The following is a 19,277-nucleotide window of genomic DNA, read 5'->3' on the forward strand; positions in this document are numbered from 1 at the left end:
ACAACCACTTGGTGTGCCCCGACTCTTGCTCGGGCTGGGAGCTGTTGACAGGGGCCTCTGAGGTCCCTTCCAGCCCAGGGCCTGGCACTTGGAGGCAGGCCTCCCCTCCACCCCATGCCCGGCCTCTGGGGCCTGCCAAGCTGCTGCCCTGCCTGTTCTTTCTGCACGCCTGCTACCCCCTGGAGCCGCTGCGGGAGGCGGAGAGCCCGGGCGGGAGTCTGGGATGCTCTGAGATTTCACCCTGCCTGCATCCACGGGTGCTCAGCCGCGCTCTGCCTGCGTGGGGAGTGGGCTCCGAGGGTGCAGAGCCGGGTCGGCTCTCTCAGTAAGCAGCAGGGCTGGGGGCGGGCTTCCGATCTGCTAGCCCCACCCGCGTACTCCTCACGCACGACATGTCTCTTGGGATTAATGAAGCTAAGCCCGACGACAGCCAGCCCGTATACGTACATATTAGGTCCCAGGCAGCGTGCACAGCACTTCGTGTGCATCACCTCCCTGAACTGTCGCAGCGAACCTGTGACGCTTGGCTCTGGGGAGCCGGGGCTCAGAGAAGTCAGCTCTCGCTCGAGGCCACAGAGCCGGACGTGCTGGCTGCAGGGTTCCAGTGGGCTGTTCGCCGTTGCTGGTAGTGCTGACATTTAAATGACTGGCTCATCTAGGAGCACCTTGAGCTGCTAAGAGGAAGGTCGGGGTCCCACTACCCTGGACATGAGCTACCCATCGAGCCCGTGGGCCTTGCTGCCCTCACGGCCCTGGAGGTCCCTAGCCCTGTCCCGAGGATGGGGGGGGGGGGGCTTATGCTGAGTCCCTCGGGCAAGAAAACAGTGCCAAAGCAGGCCCCACAGGGCATACAGCCACGCTGGAGGGCAATTCCTCCTCCTCTCTCTGTAATAAGTGCGAGCCCCATTCAGCCTGGGTTCCCGGCATCAGGAAGAACTTCGTAAAGATCAGAGCTGGACGAAATACAGTCTGAAAAGGCGGTGGTGCGCTTGCCGGTCCTGGAAGCATGCGAGCAGATGGCAGGTGGTCACTTCCTGGTAGGACGCCGGAGGCATTTGAGCCTGCGTTGCCGGAGCGGAGGGCGCTTACAGGTGTGCAGGAGCTGTCTGAGTACTGAACCTGTCCCCGTGGCCAGCTGAGACCAGTCACGGGGATGGCGCGGCCTCCTGACCGCAGAGTATCCCCGGGGTACCGTAGGTAAACAGACCTTTGCGTTGGTGTCTATGAGTCAGGGCCGTTCTCCATTCCAAGTGGCAGGAACCCAATCAAACTGGTTTAAGCAGAGGCCTTACTGGTTCTGGACCTGAAAAGCCGTTGGGCGACTCTCAGCCGTTTTCCCCAGAGTCGTCCTCTGCCCCACCACGGCGGGAGGCCTGCCAGGAGTCCTGGGCTCACGGTCCAGCCTCACAGCAACCCCAGGGGAAAGAGATTCTCCTGTCTCTTTGGCTCCTGCCAGCTCACACCGCACTGCTCGCTGTGGTCAGCAGGATTCTGAGCTCTGACTGGCCAGGCTGGGGGTGAGGTCAGCCTGCGGGGTGAGGGGGAAGAGCGGGTGGGGTGGGACATCCAAAGGCCATCCAAATGGCCTAGACGCCGGGCCGGGAGGTGTGGACAGCTGCCCACTCCCACTTCTCTTCAGCTGCTCCAGCAACTGGAAATGACAGGGGAAGCCCATTGTTGGCCCTGCAGACCGCTGCTGGGAAAAGAGCCTGCAAAGCACTTAGCTTCGCGTTCCAGTAAGTGGGTGACCCCTAAGTGCGGTGCCCCGCCTCGTAACTGCCCTCAGCGGAGTCCCGCAAGCTTGGCGTCACCGCCGGCTGCTCGCAGCCCTGCGACGGGAGATGCACGTAAGAGACGTCACCCGTGTGGTCTGCGCGTGCTCACCTGTCACAGCCAAGTCTGAATCAGCGGCTGACGTGGAGAAAAGCCGGCCCCGCCTGGTGGCAGGCAGCAGGGCCAAGCTGTGGACTCTCCCGCTCCAGCCTGTCCTGCTGACGCCTTTCGAGGGCTCTTTCCGGCAGGGCCCAGAATGCAGCAGCAGGTCAGGTGTGGATGGCATAGCTGTCACTCTGGGCACCTATTGACGCCGGGCCCTTGGAGAAGCAAGCCGGCTCAGCAGGTGGATAGACTGGATTTCCAGCAGCAGTGATGGTGGGGAGGGCGGAGTGGAACTTTGGGGGGCGTCTTGGAGCAGAGGAGTGGGTTGACACTCCCAACATGCTTTCTCTCGCCTGGTAACCCGGAGCCAAGTTCTTTGACCTTTCTGTGCCCCCTTTTAGTTACGAGTCAAATAAGGCTTTTGCATCTGCCACTCCTTCTAGCAGGTCCCCCTCTTCCAGGCTCCAGAGGACATGCCCTTGGCTCCTATGCTGTGAGCATTTCTATATCCCAGGAGTTGTTTCCCTTCTTTATCACGCTCCAGGTAGGGCGTTTTTCAAGGATGGGGACTTTGTTTGGACCACAGGTATGCTAGCACAGCCCCTGGCCCAGAGCAGGTACTCAGTAAATGTTTGTGGAATGAATGAAGAAGTGACTCAAGGGAAGAGTGTCCACCGGATCTTGTCCTGCAGGGGTTAGGAGGCCCTGAAAAGGTTTTAAAATAGGGTCCTGGTGACCCAGGCTAAGGCAGCCCTTCTCCAAGGCACGTTTTGTGTCTCCTTTGATGGGCATGCTCTGTGTGGGCCAGACCCTTGCCGGACCTAAGGGTCAGGAGCCAGGTGAGCCCCAGTCTGTGCCCTCTTCAGTCTTGAGAGCCTGGGGTTCCAGACGGGAGTCCCACGGTACCCTTGTAGGAAGGGAATGTAAAGCCACAGGTGGGGAGGGAGACAGAGCCCCACCACCGTGTCTGCGCTTGGGTGGACGCTCTGTGACCCAGTTTCCATGGCCGGACTAGCCCTCCTCGGCCAGTCTGGGTGGGCTCTGACGTGCTGGCATGGCACAGGTTAATTTCTCTGGCACGCTGGCATCCATCATAGGTTGACCAGGGGCTCTGTTCATCAAGTCTCTCAGGGACAAGACAGCGGGGGTGTCCTTCCCGGTTCCCTGTGGCAAGAGAAGGCGCCATCACCATAAGGGATCATACAGCTCCCATAGGAAGAGCATTGGCCAAAGCATGTCATGTGGTCCCCTAACTGCCACAAGGGGAGGTGGGAGGGCAGCACTCATGGCTCATCCCGCCTGTGTCCCTTCACCCAGCAGGTCACTGTGTGTGATGCCTAGCAAGATCTGTGGGCACATGCCCTTTCAGTCAGCATGGAACAGTGTGAGGGAGCAGGTGGATCCTGGACCACCGCCTGGCAGGGCCCCCAGGAGCACGCTGGGGGCCTCACTGCACTGCCAGGGAGGGTGGGGCCAGCACAGTCCTGACAGGCAGGGGACTCACAGCAGCAGATATCCAGTGCACTGGCCACGTGCTGTCAAGGAAGTTGCTGAAGGCCAGGCCACTCCAGAGGCTTCCTTGGATAGCCACATTCATCCTGACCCTGGAGCTCCCAGCCTGGCCCGCACCCCCCACCCCAGCTCCCTTCCATGCCTTCTGCCACCACATCTTTCCTCTCAATTGCTCAGCGAGCTCCTGGTCCCTGCGCAAGGCCCAGTCAGATTCCTTCCTCCTGCGACATCAGTGTGAAACCTGCCAGGTGGAATCAGTCCCTCCCACGTTTGGTTCAGACTGGGAGCCAGGGCCGTTGGGTTCAAAGTCAGATCCACCAGCGAATATTGTCATCTCTACCCTTGAGCTGTGTCTGAACACTGGCTGCTCTCCCCACCTCCTGCACTGTAGTCTGGATGCCTGTGGGAGCCTCCTCACTGGGCTCCCACCTTGGACCTAGCCTGGCTCTTTACAGAGCAGACAGCGGGAGCTTCTCAAGCATGGACATCAGATCCCATCATTGCCCTATTCTTAATATACTGGGGCTTCTCACCCCACTCAGAGGAAAACCAGATTCCCCCTGTGATCTCCACAGTGCTGTGGGGTCTGGCCCACCCTCCCTGCTGCTCTTCTGCCCCTCCCCTCACGCCCCCACTCTCAGCCACCCTCAAGCAGCTTCCTGGTCCTCAATCCTGTAAAACCCATGGCTGCCTCAGGGCCTTTGCATGCACTATTGCCTCCACCTAGGAAGCTCCTTAATAACTTAGGTGCCCAATGTCACCTGCTCAGAGAAGTCCTCTGATTCTCCCGCAGGAGACCTTCCCTACACCCTCCTGCCATCATTCTGTCCCTTTGTCCTTGAGACCAAGGGTTAGAGCCTGCCTTTGTGCTAGGCATTTGTTCATGACCAGCCCTGTTCACTGCTATCATCCCGAGCTGGGCCTAGTGAAAAGTAGACTCTCTGTCCTTAATCTTTGAAGAATCCGCATTCCCCTGGCCCCTTGTAAGACTCTCCCTCCAAAGTGCATTCCACTTTCCCTCTGCATTCTGCTCCTCCCCGGGTAGAGGAGCCCAAATCTTGGAAGTCTGACATGCTGTGTGATGTTGGCAGGCTGGGCCTGGATCTGGGCCCCATATTGGGGACTCAGGGGAGGGACCAGGCAGGCCCCGGGGTGGGTGGCTGATGCAGGGTGCCTGAGCGAGGAGGTCCAGCCCAGCTCTCCAGTCATTGCCACACGGGAGCACAGGCCCAGGAGTGCCAGACGGCCTGATTTTTCAAGAGAAGCCAGAAATCTGGATTCTGTGTTGAGCTCTCCCAATTTCTAAATGCTGGCGACTAACTAGAATTCTTTCCGCTAATGTCGCATGAGCTAAAGAAAGCCCATCTGCGGGCTTGCCGCGGTGACCCCTTGCCACAGGGTTGGGGTCCTGTAGGGGCTGGCGTGGAGCAGGGCTGTGAGGGAGCATGGCCTGCCCTGACCACAGCACGAGCAGCTGAGTGGCTGGGGAGGCCTGGGACGGGAGCAGTTCTAGGTTGGATACACCAGAGTCATGGGGAGGAATGGGGTATGTGGCAGGGGGTGGAGGTGGGGTCCCACCAGGGGTGTGGGAGCAATGCTACTCTGTCACCACTTCTGTGCTGGGCCCAGCTAGCCAGCAGCTGCTCCCTGCCAAAACTCCTGAAGGTGATGTTAGGGTGTGTGGTCATCCTGGGGTAAAAATAGCAAGGTCACCTTGAAGCAGGAAGTTTGCTTTCGCTGGCAGGTGGAAATACAGTATCTGCTGGACGCTGCTGTCAGCCAGGAGCTGCATGGTTTACGGGGACAGGTGGACACTGGCTCTCACCTTCCAGGCTCCTGGGGGACAGCAGTACACGGATCTCTACCTGCTGGAGCAAGGGAGGGGGCGGCTCCCAGTTAGCGGGTAGCCCTGCTGACCTCACCCCTGCACGGTGCCAGGTACACCACAGCGGTTCCACAGCTCCTCGGGCCCGTCTGAGGCTCGGGGGTTGTCAGAGGACACATGCTTTCCGAGGGTCACACATGCGGCCCCGTCACACCACCCTGTGAGGTCAGCCAAGCCTGTCCTGGGCCTCCTGCCCAGCCCCTGAGGGGGCTCCCTCCACCACAGCCCACCAGGGCCCCATGGCTCCCAGTGCAGGTGGACACACTCAGCCCTGCAGGGCCAGCCCAGCCCTTCCCGGAAACTCCCTTTGCCCAGGAGGGGTCAATGCTGCACCTTTGCTTCCTTTCCCATAAGTTGGAGCTAGTCACGAGAACCTTCCACGGTGCTTACTGCACAGATCATTCCAGGCACCTGACTCTGTTCAAACTCAGGAAGTCCTTACAAGGGTGGTTGAGGCCCCTGGTGAGGTGACGGGGCTGTAAGGCTCCTAAACAGCCCAGGTTACAAGAGTACCAACCAGCAGGGGGAGTGTGAGAAGTAAGTTAATATGTGTAGGTGCTTGGACATTGGTGCTCAGAGTAAGTGCTCAGCGCCTATTAGAGACTGTTTACTCTCGGTGGGTGGAGGGCAGGCCAGCATATGCTGGGCAGGGGGTTCCAGTCTGCCTGGCTGTGAAGTACAGGGCAGTGCAGAGTGGTAGGGGGGTGGGGAGGGTCCCTGCTCCAGCACCTGTGCCCACACTCCTGCCAGTGGCCCAGCCCCAGCCCACGCCCGGTGCACAGTCTGGGCACTCCCGGGTTCCCTCATATTACAGGCTCCGGGCGGAACAGGATAGGGCACTTAGGGTACCCAGGGAGGAGAGAGGCAAGCCAGGAGGGGCTGGGACAGCCAGGGCTAAGCCTTTCTCTCGTCCCATCCCCAGGAAGCCTGAGAAGGGCGTCCAGTACCTCATCGAACGTGGCTTCGTGCCTGACACGCCAGTGGGGGTGGCCCACTTCCTGCTGCAGCGCAAGGGCCTCAGCAGGCAGATGATCGGCGAGTTCCTGGGCAACCGACAGAAACAGTTCAACCGAGATGTGCTGGAGTGAGTTCCACGGCTGGGGCGGGGGGGGGGGGGGGGGGGGGGGGGGGCGGGGGCAGGGACCTGCGCACACGCAGCGTCAGATTTGCCTGCTTACTGGAGCGTACACCCAATCCTCCCCTTATCTCTTTATTGCTCTGAGACACAAACGGACGCCCCCCGCGGGTTCGTACATCACACCCTGCCGCATACGTGTGTGCTTGCACCCTCGGGCACCGTATGTCACACATGGACCCCACGGGCCCCCTGGCACACACCCTCAGCACCTCCATCCCTCTCCAACAGAGCCGAGCCACTGCAGGGCTCGGGGGTTGGAGGTCTGGGCTCCCTTCCCCAGCCTGGCTGCCAGCTGTCCCAACACGCCCTCAGGGCGAGGGGTGGGGAGCCCAGAGAGACCCCCGGTGCCTCCCTCCCCTGCCTCTTTCCTGCCTCTCCTGGCTGGGAGATCTCAGGGTGAGAGTCCAACCATGGCTGGTGGCCAGAGCCCTCCCAGCTACTTGGAACTCTGCAGAAAGCCGGGTTTCCAGCTCCCTGGAAACTGCCGACAGTTTGAAAAGCTCGGACCCCAAATCTCTCCATTCCTCCTTGAGACTGCCCTGAGTAGACAGGCACCCTGCGCTTGGACCCTTGGGTCTGTTGTAGTGCAGTTACTGTGCACAAGCCCTGTGTCTTCCCCTCACACGCAGGGGTCGGGGCATGCCGGGTCTCACTAACTCCCTCTCTCAGAGGAGGAGCCAAAGCCGCAGAATAGCATGGCACAGGGTGGCTCAGGGCCTGGGGGAGCACCTCCAGCCCGTTGAGGGTTTTCCTGACCAGGCAGCTGCACAGAGATGTAGGCCAGGAGCAGAAATCAGAGCAGGGTAAAGAGCGGACCGTTAGTAACAAGGGCAGCGCCCTGCATCCGTCCAGCTCTGCCCCACGGCATGAAAGAACAAAGCAAGGGGGGCGGGCTCGGGCCTGCTGGGGCCAGGCGCCTCTGCAATAAGGAAGAGCCTGGCCATGCGTGTTCCCGCCATCTCTACACTTCCCTGGGAGGAGGCGGGCATCTGCCCGGGGCCTCTTTTTCTGCTCAGGGAGGAGCTGGCCTCGGTGCTCCCCCCATCCCCACACACACACCCGGACTCACGTACACACGTTTGTCCTCATTCGGGCACACGGACGCCCACTTGTACACACAGGTAGATGCGCAGGCACACAGGATGCAGTGAGCCAGGCCTTTGGTGGCAGCTGGCTGTGCCTGGCACCGGGCATGCCCACCTGGGCTGCTTTCTCCCTGCTTGGCATTTGTGTTCCCCCATCAGGAAAAGCCTGCTGCCACTAGTGTGGCTAGTGCCCCTCTCTCTCTTTAACCCAGCCTCAGGAAGCAGTCCAGGTGAAAGCAGATGAGGTCCTTAGAGAATTGGGCCTAAGGCTGTCTTGGGCCAGCCCCCCATCCCCTGCCCCCGTTCCCGCGTTCCCCCCCACACACCCCAAGCTGGCTGCTGGTGGTAGGAAATCCAGGCATTGTTCTTCCCCATCAGAAAATAGCAGCAGCCTGAGGAAGTAGCAATCCTAACCCCACCCCCCACCCCCACCCCCACCCCCCACACCAGGCGTCCAGCTCAGATGCTAGTCAGCAAAATTACTCCGTGTGGCCCCGTCCCCCTCCCCCACCTGCTCTGCCCCAGCCTCCGAGGATGCTGCCCCCAGAGCCGTGAGCACTCAGAGAAGTTGGAGGCAGCACAGTTTATGCCCAAGCCCATGGCACCCAACAGAGGGAGGGCAGCCCTGGAAGCGAGGACTAGGCCCCCCCATGGCCGAGGCCTCTGCAGCCACACCCGGGGTAGCCATGGCTTTGTTGCAAATGGATACACTGGATACCAGACCCCGCCTTCTCTGTTCAGGAAAGGGAGCATGCTGTGCTGGGGGGCAGCGCTGGGATGAGTGGAATGGACCAAAACCCGGTTACCAGCACCTTCTGTCAGCTCCGCCTCCACTCGGCGGATTGGCAGATGAGGATGGCAGAGGTTCTCCAAGATGCCTCTCGAAAATTCCCGGCAAAACCCAGGCACCTCGCCCCAAACCCTCCACGTGGGAGGACCGGCTCAGGGCAGAATTAGCCCGGCGAGTTAGCACCCTGGGCCTCCGCTTCCTCCTGGAGAAGATGGGCGCGTGCTCCTGGCATCCCTCGCGGACAGCCCGAGCAGACCGGAGCAGTAACGTCTCGCTTTGTGCCCTGTGGACCGCGCGCCCCGAGAGCCGATTGTTTGTGCCCCGGCGGCCTTTATCAGGAGCAGCCATAGGCTCTGTCTGGCTCCTCTGTAGAAAATCACACACGTACGAGGCGCCCGGGTGGCGTCTGACCCTTGATTTCATCTCGGGTCATGATCTTGCAGTTGTGTGAGTTCAAGCCCCACGTCGGGCTCTGCGCTGGCAGCACGGAGCCTGCTTGCAATTCTCTCTCTCCGTTGCTCTCTGCCCCTCCCCCACTCACGCTGTCTCTGTCTCTCTCAAATAATTTTGAGAAAAAAGAAAAAATTACACACATAGATATAAGCACTAATGCCTTCCCATAGTTTCAGGGGGGTCTGTAGACATCCCAGAAGCATGGGGGTCTTTGGGCTACATAATCTGAAGTGTTTGCTGATTGGAGGAAGCCGGGCGGAGGACCCTCCTGGACAAGAGGCGGCCGGCCGTCCCGGCTCCAGGCAGCTCAGCACCTGCCCCTGCACTGACTCCCTTTGCGCTCCGCCCCCAGCAGGAAGGCCGGCAGAGGCCCTGCGGGCAGCAGGCGCTGACGTGGCCTTGGTGTCTCTTTCCAGCTGCGTGGTAGACGAGATGGATTTCTCCGCCATGGAGCTAGACGAAGCTCTCCGGAAGTTCCAGGCACACATCCGGGTCCAAGGGGAGGCTCAGAAGGTGGAGCGGCTCATCGAGGCGTTCAGGTTGGGGGCGGGGCAGGGCGTGGGTGGGCGTGGGCAAGAGGAAGGTTCCTGGTCTTGAGGCCCAGGGCCTGGGCCCGAATCCCCCTTCACCCCCTCCCCTAAGCAGGGTCAGGTGGCCTTGCCCTTGCCTGGGAAGATGAGGCAGTGGCCCCTTCTGCATGCCAGGGGCTGTGCTGGTTATTGCCAGAAGCAGACTTTTGGACAGTCCGTCTTCCTCCAGGTCCTCATGAGCATCACTCACTCATGAGCCCTTGTCCCCATCATCCGCCCATTCACAGAGGGCAGCCAGTCTCACACAGTGACCCAGAGCACAAGCTGCAGAGCCACACGGCCTGGCTGTAGCACCCGCTCCACCGCTTACTAGCTGTGTGACTTTGCCCTAGTGACTTCATCTCTCTGTGCCTCACGTCCTTGCTTATAGAGTGGGGATAACGAAAGCACCTACCCTGGACAGAGTGGAAGGACTGAACCCCTTTGGACGTGTGGGCATGCTTAGCCCATGCCTAGCATGACAGAGCCCACAGTCAAGGGCAGCTATGACCCTACAGTCATTCATCCCGGGACTGTGTGCACATTGACTGGGTGGGATCCTCTGTGCCCTTGCTGGGTATGGGACACACGAGTCAGCCACTGACCCAGCCCTCCAGGCTCAGCACCACTGGTGGGGCCAAGGTGGGGAATGAGGACACAATAGGAGGACAACTCTGGGGCCCTGAGGGGGGGGGGTTGTTCAGGCACTTCCTTCCAGGAGGACTTCTTGGAGGTGGCGGCACTAATGGAAAAGGCAGGATTGAAGCCCACGTCATCTGAGCTGTGATAGCCACTGCCTTAGTCCTGGCACCCCATGGTTCCTCTTCTCTGATCTGCCCCCCTCACCCAGCTCCCCCTGAAGTCCCCAGTGGATGGGGGCCTCTTGGAGTTTGGGGCAGGGGCGCACATTTGAGGCAATGAGAACAATAAGCAGAATACATTAGTGAGGCTGTTGCTTCAGCTGCTGTAACAAAGATGCTCCAGCAGCCGTGGCTGAAACAAGATGGAAGTGCATCTCCCTCTGAGCTGGCATGAAGGAGGCCCAAGCCGGGCTCCCTTCATCTCAGGGTCCCAGGGAGCAGGGCCAACACCCACCACCACAGGGGAGAGGAGTGGGCTCTGCCTTTTAAGGTACAGCCTCGAAGATGCCCACATCCCATCTGCTCTTATCCCATTGGCCAGAACTTAATCACCTTCTGGGCTGCATCCAATCCCGAGGGAGACTGGGGCATGCAGTCCTCATCCTAAGAAGGCATTGCCAGCCTAAATACAGGTGGGAGGTATAACCAGTGTGAGAAGGAGAGAGTGGATAGAGCGGCCTTCTGCCTGGCAGGTGTTATTTACCCCCGTTTACCAGATGCAGAAACTGAGGCTTGTAAGGCAGCACCCGGCCACAGCCATTAGGTGCCAGGGCCCAAGTGATGGTGGCTGCCGTGTGTGAGGGCTAGACCCACTCCCTGCCCTGACTGAAGTGGTCCTGACCCTGCTCCCTCTCCCGGCCCCCAGCCAGCGATACTGCATCTGCAACCCTGGGGTGGTTCGGCAGTTCCGGAACCCAGACACCATTTTCATCCTGGCCTTTGCCATCATCCTGCTCAACACAGACATGTACAGCCCCAACGTCAAACCTGAGCGGAAAATGAAGCTGGAGGACTTCGTCAAGAACCTGCGAGGTGAGCGGCCCCGGGTCCCAGGCTGTGGCATACAGCCGTCCCACACTCTGCACACACACCCGGCTGGGCGTGGGGCCAGGACGTGAGTGCGCTGGGCGCAGGGCAGCACAAGGGAGCTGGGCTCCAGCGCACCCAGCCATCGCACACAAGGGCCTTGGGCGAGCACCGGCTCCACAGACACGGCACAAGTCATCCTGAAGAGGGCAGACTCCTGTCACGCTCCGTGACACACACTGGGAGCATGGACGGAGTGACCCACACCCGGGTCTTGTGCTGTGATGGTTTTAGCTTGTTTCGCAAAGACACACAGGGATTTGACAGGTGGGCAAGCTCAGCCCAGCTCGGGAGGGCCAGGCCAGACATGGTCCACAGAGGCTGATGGGGTGATGTGAGGGAGCACAGTCGGGAACAGGGCAGGAGCGGGGAAGCCAGGCAGGGGAGGGGCCGGGCAGAGAGTCTGTGCCACCATCACTGCTGTGCCCTCTCCTGCACTCCGTGTTCCTCATGAAACTGACTTGACTTTTTTTTTATGTTTATTTTATTTTTGAGAGAGAGACAGAGTGGGAGTGGGGGAGGGACAGAGAGAGAGACACACACACACACACAGAATCTAAAGCAGGCTCCAGGCTCCCGAGCTGTCAGCACAGAGCCCGACATGGGGCTCGAACCCACGAATCGTGAGATCGTGACCTGAGCCGAAGTCGGACACAACTGACTGAGCCTGACTGACCCAGGCATCCCCTGATTTGCCTTTGGTGTGTATTTTTAAGAGGAACCTTATATAAGCACACTGTAAACAGGAAGACCGTGTCATTTGCCACACGTAGGCAGCCATTGTAAAAATGAATTCAGTGGACGAAAACACCAGGCCGGGGCGAGTGGCCCATGTTAGACAGGTGCTAACGGTGGGCAGCAGGAAGGAAGGCCTTCCTGGTGTCGTTGCAGAGGAAAGGAATTGGAAAGGAGACGGCTGTCTCCCAAGTGGCACCATGTTAGCTGACAGCATGTCCTCGTTTACCTGGAGTCCCTGCAGGGAGGAGGAGGGACTATGTCCCTTTCCTTGGGAAACACCAAGGTGCAGCAGGCTGAGATCCCCTTAGGGTGTCATTTTTTTTTAAAAAAGGAAAAAAGTTGGTCTGAATCAGGTCTAACTTTGTCAGCTTGTTGAGCTATTTTTTTTTTTCCTATCCAGTTCTTTAAGTCTTCTGAACTGATGACAAAACTTTAAGTTTTTGATCTTTGTTGCGCCATTTAAATTTCCTATAAAACCACCGCTTTGTCCTCCCTTTCCTGGTCCAGGAAGGCCCGCCCCTCCCCCCCCCAACCGGGGTTTGAACAGTCCTGGTGCGCCCCCTGGTGGTGGGTACCCTGCAACAGGCCAGCTAATGGGGTGCCCATCCAGAAGAGTGCCAAGCTGCCCGCTTTTCCCAGCTGGGCTCCAGGACCTGATCAGTCAGGGAAGCCAAGGGGCAGGGCTTGGTTCAGACCAACCAGACGGCCATCCCCTGCCCAGAGCACTCACGGTGTGTGGCCCTCTGCTAGATCTCAGGGGTGCTGTGGACCCCAAGGAATTCAGGTCTTAGCTACAGTTCCCAGGAAGCTAAGGAGTCTGGGAATTTTCTTAATGGCAATTCAGCACCAGAGCGTGAGAGAGCAACCAGCAGATGCTTTGATGGGACAGGGGCTGTCTCTCCTCACGGGGCTGAGCCTGATTCTGGTCTTCACAGGGTCCCCGTGGCCTTAGCGTGTAGGCCTGTGCTCCCTCACTGCCCGGAGGGCAGGCTGTACGCTGCATGCTGTTGGTGACCCCATACACTGGAGTTTAAAGGTCTTTGCGATTTGACTCTGATTTTTTTTTTCTGCCTTTAGACCTCACCCACATAATTGGGACTCCCATATGGGGAACAACAGGAGGAGCCTGAAATGATTAGCCCAGAGGAGAGAAGGCTCAAGGAGGGAAGGGTTGCTCAGTCAGATTCTGCCAGTCGGCCACCCTCACATCAGTGGCTTTGTCGTTTGTATCCGGCCTTGCACCCGACTATCCCAGCAGTCTGGGGGAGTTATCATCCCACTTCTCAGGAGATCAAGCTGTCAGCTGTCTCCCAAGCCTGGACCGTTCCCTCCAAATCCCATCTTTTCAAGCCAGGAGCTCAGGAGTGTTCTGTTAAGTCTTCCTTGTGTTCAGAAGGGTAGCCAAGGCAGAGGGAAGGGATCTGCCCAAGGTCACATCCACGGGGGCAGGACTCTGGTCTCCCACAGCCTGGCTGGTGCTCCGTACCAGGCAGACATCCAGCTTGGTGTTTGTAGAGGAGACCTTCCCCCCTGCACACACTGGGCGCATTTTCTCTGGAATTCCTCACTCTGGTTCCCCTGGGGAGACCCTCAGCAGGAGTGCATTTGGGGGGTTGGAGGGTAAGCAGGGGAGGAATCGCTCACCAGCATGGCAGCCAGACGAGCAATGATTTTCTTTTATTGATGTTTGTTTTTAAGTTTTCTAGATTGATTTCTTTTTAATGGCTATTATCCTCACATAGTTTCAAAAAAAAAAAAAAAAACACACAGAGTAAGACAAGCTAGCAATCACATTCTTTGGTATTTACCCAAAGGAATTGAAAACCCCGTACATCCACACAAAATCCTGCACAGGATGTTTATAGCAGTTTTATTCATAGTTGCCAAAACTTGGCAGCAGTCGAGAGATGTCGTTCGGTGGGGGAACGGATACATAAACGGTAGTCCATGCAGACAATGGAATATTATTCAGCACTAAAAAGAAAAGAAGCCATGAGAAAACAGGGAGGAACCTTAAAAATGCATACCACCAAGTGAAGGAAGCCAGTCTTAAATGGTTGCATACCATAGGAGGCCAGCCACATGACCTTCTGGAAAAGGCAAAACTATGGAGACATATCAGAGATCAGTGGTCACCAGGGGTTGGAGGGTGGAGGGGCGGAGGAGGTGGAGCACGGGGGAGTTTTCGGGCAGTGACACTATTCCACCTGACTCCGTGGTGGTGGAGACGTGTCGGTAAACGTTTATTATCGAACGCACAACACCAAGAGTGAATCCCAATGTAAATTATGGATTTCGGGTGATAATAGTGTGTCAGTGTGGGTTCACTGCTTCTAATAAATATATGACTCTGGTGTGGGAAGTTGGTAGTGGGTGGGGGCCGGTGTTATGGGGAAATCTCTGGGCTTTCCCCTGAATTTTGCTGTGAACTTAATTGCTCTAAAACACAGTTCTAAAAAATAGTCTGGTTTTAAAAAATGTGTGGGGTGCCTGGGTGGCTCAGTCACTTGAGCGTCCGACTCTTGATTTCAGCTCAGGTCACGATCCCGGGGTCATGGGATTGAGCCCTGTGTTGGGCTCTGCTTAGGATTCTCTCCCTCTCTCTCTGTCCCCCCCTTCCCTCTGCCACTCTCCCCCGCTCTCACACTCTCTCTGTAAAATTAAAAAAAAAAAGTATGAACAGTGGGTAGCAGAGCCCCTCCCACCCCTACCTGTGTGCCCAAGGCCACACCCTCCCCCTTACAGTTCCATGTCGGTTCCCTGTGGTCGTCCTCATTTTCCTGGCAGCTGTGTGGTATTGCATTGCACCCGTGCAGGGATGGCTTAACCAGTCCCCTATTAATGGGTAAATGAGTGAATCCCAGTCTTCCGCTCTTTGGAAACCATGCTGCCATGAGTGACCTGGTCTGTGCATCACGGCCCATGGGATAAATTTGCCCTGGACGCAACCAGTGGCCCAGAGGGGCTTTGAGTGTATATTTGTGACCCTCCCACCAGCAGTGGCTGGGAGGCCCCTTCCCACAGCCTCGCCAACTGCGCAGGTTACCAAACCTCTGGACCTCTGCCAGTCTGTGGTCTGAGGACTGGCATGGGGTTGCGTTTCTCTCTTGAGTGGGGCCGAGTTTTCCTTGCAGCAGTTTTTCAGGGTATAGCAGAAAGGGTGCATGCCTGTCGTCAGAACAACCCGGCTTCAAGGCCAGACCCCAGCTTCTGCGCACGTGACGTGGGACAACAGCTGGTGGCGCTGCTCAGGTGCACGGAGTTCTCACTTTCTGGGAACGCACCGCCGCTGCTCTGTCTTCTTCACGAGACCTCCGTGAAGTCACCCGTGCTCTTGGTGGCCTGCTTCACAGAGGACCCCCAGCACAGAGACTCGGTCCCACGGCTCGTGAGGGGCAAAGCAAGAACTTAGGCCCATGCCTGTGGGAGCCTGAAGCCACAAACACCAGCTTCACAGCCACCCCCAACCCCGGGCCCTTCCCGAGCCTCGCTTTCCCAGCTGCGGAATGGAGACGGCCACACCCACCCAGCCGGGCCATGGTCAGGATTAGCAAGCTGATGTTTATAAAGCCCTTGGAGCATGGCTGGAAGCTGGCACAGCCCTCTGCGTGCTGATCTGGGTAGCTATGCTGGCCTTGTCCTGGCGGAAGGATCCTAGGGCATTTCATAATTGACTGAAGGTGTTCAGTGGCTGTGGGTCTGGAAGGTCTTTGGTTCTGCTGAGGATTGATGAAAGGGATTGATATTCTGATTGGGTTTAGAAACTTGGCAAATCAGGGGTGAGCCTAGGGCCCCGAAGCTGAGCGGTGCCACAGCCACCCAGACCCTGGCCCGCCCTGATGCCTGGCTACTGTCTCCTGCCCAGGTGTGGACGATGGTGAGGACATTCCCCGGGAGATGCTAATTGGGATCTACGAGCGCATTCGCAAGCGGGAACTGAAAACCAACGAGGACCACGTGTCCCAGGTGCAGAAGGTGGAAAAGCTCATCGTGGGGAAAAAGCCGGTATGTGGTGGCCCTGCATCCCTGGCTCCCTCACTCCCACCCACCCCCCCTCCATGCGACCCCAGGCCTGCCCCACTGGCATTAGCTTTGGACAGGGGCCCTGATGCCATTTGGAACCTGGCTTCTTCGGGGCATAGTTGGGGGGGGGGGGGCGGTTCCTTTAGGTTTAGGGTGGCTCCTGCCTGATATTGGGGAATAATAACCATTGGCCCTGGGTTATATTTAAAGAGAGCCTGAGGCTCTTAAGAAACCAGCCCAAGTTGCGCAGTGGTCTCTTGGTGGCCTGGGAATGTCCTTATCGGCCTTCCCAAGTTCTGGCAGCGAGGAGGTCTCCTGAGCTGTGTGTGGATGTCTGGACAAAGGCTATGGGAACGTGCCTCTGGAGGGGTGCTTACCTACTCGGATGTCATCCCATTAGCTCCCTCATGTCCCAGGTGCATGCTTTGGATCATTAATATCTTTTCTTGTTTGTTTAATGTTTCCCACATAGATTGGATCCCTGCATCACGGGCTTGGCTGTGTGAGTATCCCTCTGCTTTTACATTCTGGCTGATATCCCACCCTGGGTTGGGGTTGGGGTTGGGGTGGGGGCGGGGAGGTCCACCATGTTCTGTGTTCACCTCCCTGCATCCCCTGGTTCCTGGATCCACAATTCTGGCTTGAGTTCCTTTCCGGAGTGATAAGAAATTTGATTTTCATCGTTCTCCCAGCCTCGAACCTCTGCAGACCCAGACTGCAGCCACCTGGGGAGGGTTGTGTACCGTCAGGCCAGGGCAGATGGTGTCCCTCCCTCTCACCCGGCCCGGTTGAGCGCAGAGGCCAAGGCTTGCCTCCGACCCGAGGCACTGTGCCCAAAACAGATTAGGTTGATGGGCCATCGCAAGCCTGCCCACCCAACCCGCCCTCTGCCGCCCACACTCCACTGTCACCACCTTGAGCAGGTCTGCCTGCCTGCTCACCCCAGGAGCAGCAAGGCTAGCCTTGCAGTTACGTGGCACTTTCCTTATGTGTCCGTCTTTACCCTTCACCGGGCAGCCTGCACTGCAAGAGTCAGCGTCACAAACCTGTCTGCTCCCCCTTCTTCCCACTTTGGCCTAGAGACAAACCACTAGATGCTGCCATGGCCAGCCCTCACCCACCTCTCCGGCCCCACCTCCCACCACCCTCTCCCCTTCACCCTTTTGTTCCAAACGATGCCCCTCCCTGAGCACGCCAGCCTGGGCCAAGCCCTTCCTCCCATCTTCCTGATGCGCTGAGCTCGGGCCTCCCACCACCAGGGTACCCGTTGCAGAGTGAACCCTCCCTGCCAGCACATCCCCTTACTAACCTGCTGTCTCCTGCGTGAGCCTGGGTGCTCTCAGAGCCGCCACTGGGCCTCCCCAGTGACTTGTCACCGCAGCCCTTAGACACCATACAGGTTGTACCTGGCCTTGTGAGTGGCTCGGGCTTCGGCAGAGTGGGGGCTCACGTGAACCCATGGCAGGCGTGCTCCGCGTGGAGGCCCAGGCCAGGCCCCACGGGGTGGTGTGGCTGCTGGCCCAGGAGTTGGGGCAGGGAGCCATCAGAAGCGTCGGGATTCTTTAGGAGGGGCCTGGAATCCTCTCTCGGCTCTGCACCTTCCCAGTTGTGTGGCTGAGGCAAGTTGTTCAACCTCTCTGTGCCTCAGTGTCCTCATCTCAAGTAGACACTCTGGAGAAATCTTTGCCGGGACTAACAGGTTTATGTGTGTGATGGGCACTTTGTGGGGACTGAGAAATCACGAATTCCTCACTGTGGGGGCTCCCGTGTGCACGTGATGCTCTAAGACGTCTGGGACCTGCCTGAAGGAAAGGAAAGGAGGTGTCACGAGAGGCAGGGACGCTTTCCACGGCCCTTCAGGAGAGCTCCTGAGGAAGAGCAGAGAAAGTTGCAAGGAGTCCAGACACGTCTGCTGTGTGCGGTTGGTGGGAGAAGGCGTTTTCGAAGGCCAGGCCCACAGGCTGGGTTCCCAGCACACAGGGACTGCAGCGGAGGGGCCGGGGGCTGACGCAGCGCTTCCTCCCCATACAGGTGCTCTCTCTGCCCCACCGGCGGCTCGTCTGCTACTGCCGGCTCTTCGAGGTTCCAGACCCAAACAAGCCCCAGAAGCTCGGGCTGCACCAGCGAGAAATCTTCCTGTTTAACGACCTCCTGGTGGTATGTGGTTCCCCAGAGCGTGTCGTGGCTGGGACCTGTGGCTCGGGGTGGCCTTGAACTGCAGCTCCAGTCTCCCATCTGGCCTTGTGCGCCTGCGCTTGGGGAAAGGCACCCACGTGCGTGGGGTGGAGGTGAAGGGGATGGAGTCAGCCCCACGGTCTTGGGTTACAAGAGGCAGAATCTAACTCACAGCACGACTGATGAAAACGGGGCTTCGTCAGCTTATGTAAAAGCCCGGAGGGAGGTGTGGGGCTTCAGCCCCAACTATTTCTAGAAGCTTACATAGCGTCAGCGGGACTCCTTTATTAGGCTCTCTGTCTCTCAGCTGCGTGGGCTCCCTTTTCAGGAGCTCTGTCCACAAAGAGAAAGTCAGTCTCGGCAGTTGCAGGCTTAATCCTGCCCCCTCCCTGCATCCCCGGCCACCAGGGGGATTTTCTTGGGAAGAGTCCGGGCAGAGGTCTCACTGGTTCCCTTGCCCATGCCTGAGCCGCTCACAGGGGCCAGGCAGGTGCAGTGCTGTCTCATTGGCTAAACCTGGGTCACTGCTCACCCCCAGGAGTGCCGGGTGGCAGAGAGGGGGTTCCCCAAAAGGAAACTGCAGAGCTCTTGCCCAAAAAAAGGTGGCATGGATGCTGGCCACTGGGGATAAAGATGCCCCTGGAGACAACGGGGGGAAACTGTCCCTTGGGTCTTTGTCTCTCCTGCATGCCCCGGGCTTTCTTGCTAGAGGCCCTTGTCCCTGACCACTACCTGCCTGAGGACCAGCCACTTCTCTCTGACTGCTGAGGTTGGAATCTGGACCTGTGGGTTTCAAGTCTTTGTCAAGAGTCCCTGACCTCAAGCAAGTGACTTCAAATTCCTGAGCCTCCGTTTCCTCCTCCAAAATCTCTCAGGCAGTCACAGAGCTCAGGTGGGGTCCTGGGTGTCAGAGCCCGGCCTGGTGCCTTTGGGGTCATGTGCAGCGTGGCACCTGCCACCTCTCTGCTGAGGGGCTTCATCGCCAGCCAGGACGACCGCTGGGATTCACGGGAGCGGAAGCCAGCATCCATGTCAGGATGTGCCTGGACACACAGGCCTGCCCTGCCCCAGAGGCCTCCCGACCTCTGCACTGCCGAGAGGGTTTTGACGGTAGTCTCGGTCAGAATCCCGAGCGCCCAGAGTTGCCCCTGAGCGGTGCAGGCAATACGACTCAGCCTCTGTCTCTGGCTGCCCCCAGGTGACCAAGATCTTCCAGAAAAAGAAGAACTCGGTGACGTACAGCTTCCGACAGTCCTTCTCCCTGTACGGCATGCAGGTTCTGCTCTTCGAGAACCAGTGTAAGT

The 19,277-nt window shown here is 58.4% G+C and overlaps 1 protein-coding gene across 12 annotated transcripts in view; it reads left to right on the forward strand.

Annotated features, from left to right (window-relative positions):
• The window catches only part of IQSEC1 (IQ motif and Sec7 domain ArfGEF 1), a 121,359-nt gene that overhangs the window by 89,363 nt on the left and 12,719 nt on the right, over positions 1-19,277 (forward strand). For all 12 annotated transcript variants that reach the window (XM_042911888.1, XM_042911936.1, XM_042911909.1 and 9 more), the window contains 7 exons: positions 6,198-6,359; positions 9,158-9,280; positions 10,817-10,983; positions 15,641-15,780; positions 16,271-16,300; positions 17,830-17,955; positions 19,172-19,271. In XM_042911888.1, the coding sequence (XP_042767822.1) occupies positions 6,198-6,359; positions 9,158-9,280; positions 10,817-10,983; positions 15,641-15,780; positions 16,271-16,300; positions 17,830-17,955; positions 19,172-19,271 (848 nt within the window). The remainder of the gene's footprint in view (positions 1-6,197; positions 6,360-9,157; positions 9,281-10,816; positions 10,984-15,640; positions 15,781-16,270; positions 16,301-17,829; positions 17,956-19,171; positions 19,272-19,277) is intronic.

Source organism: Panthera leo, chromosome A2, assembly GCF_018350215.1.
Source record: "Panthera leo isolate Ple1 chromosome A2, P.leo_Ple1_pat1.1, whole genome shotgun sequence".
NCBI classification, from domain to species: domain Eukaryota; kingdom Metazoa; phylum Chordata; class Mammalia; order Carnivora; family Felidae; genus Panthera; species Panthera leo.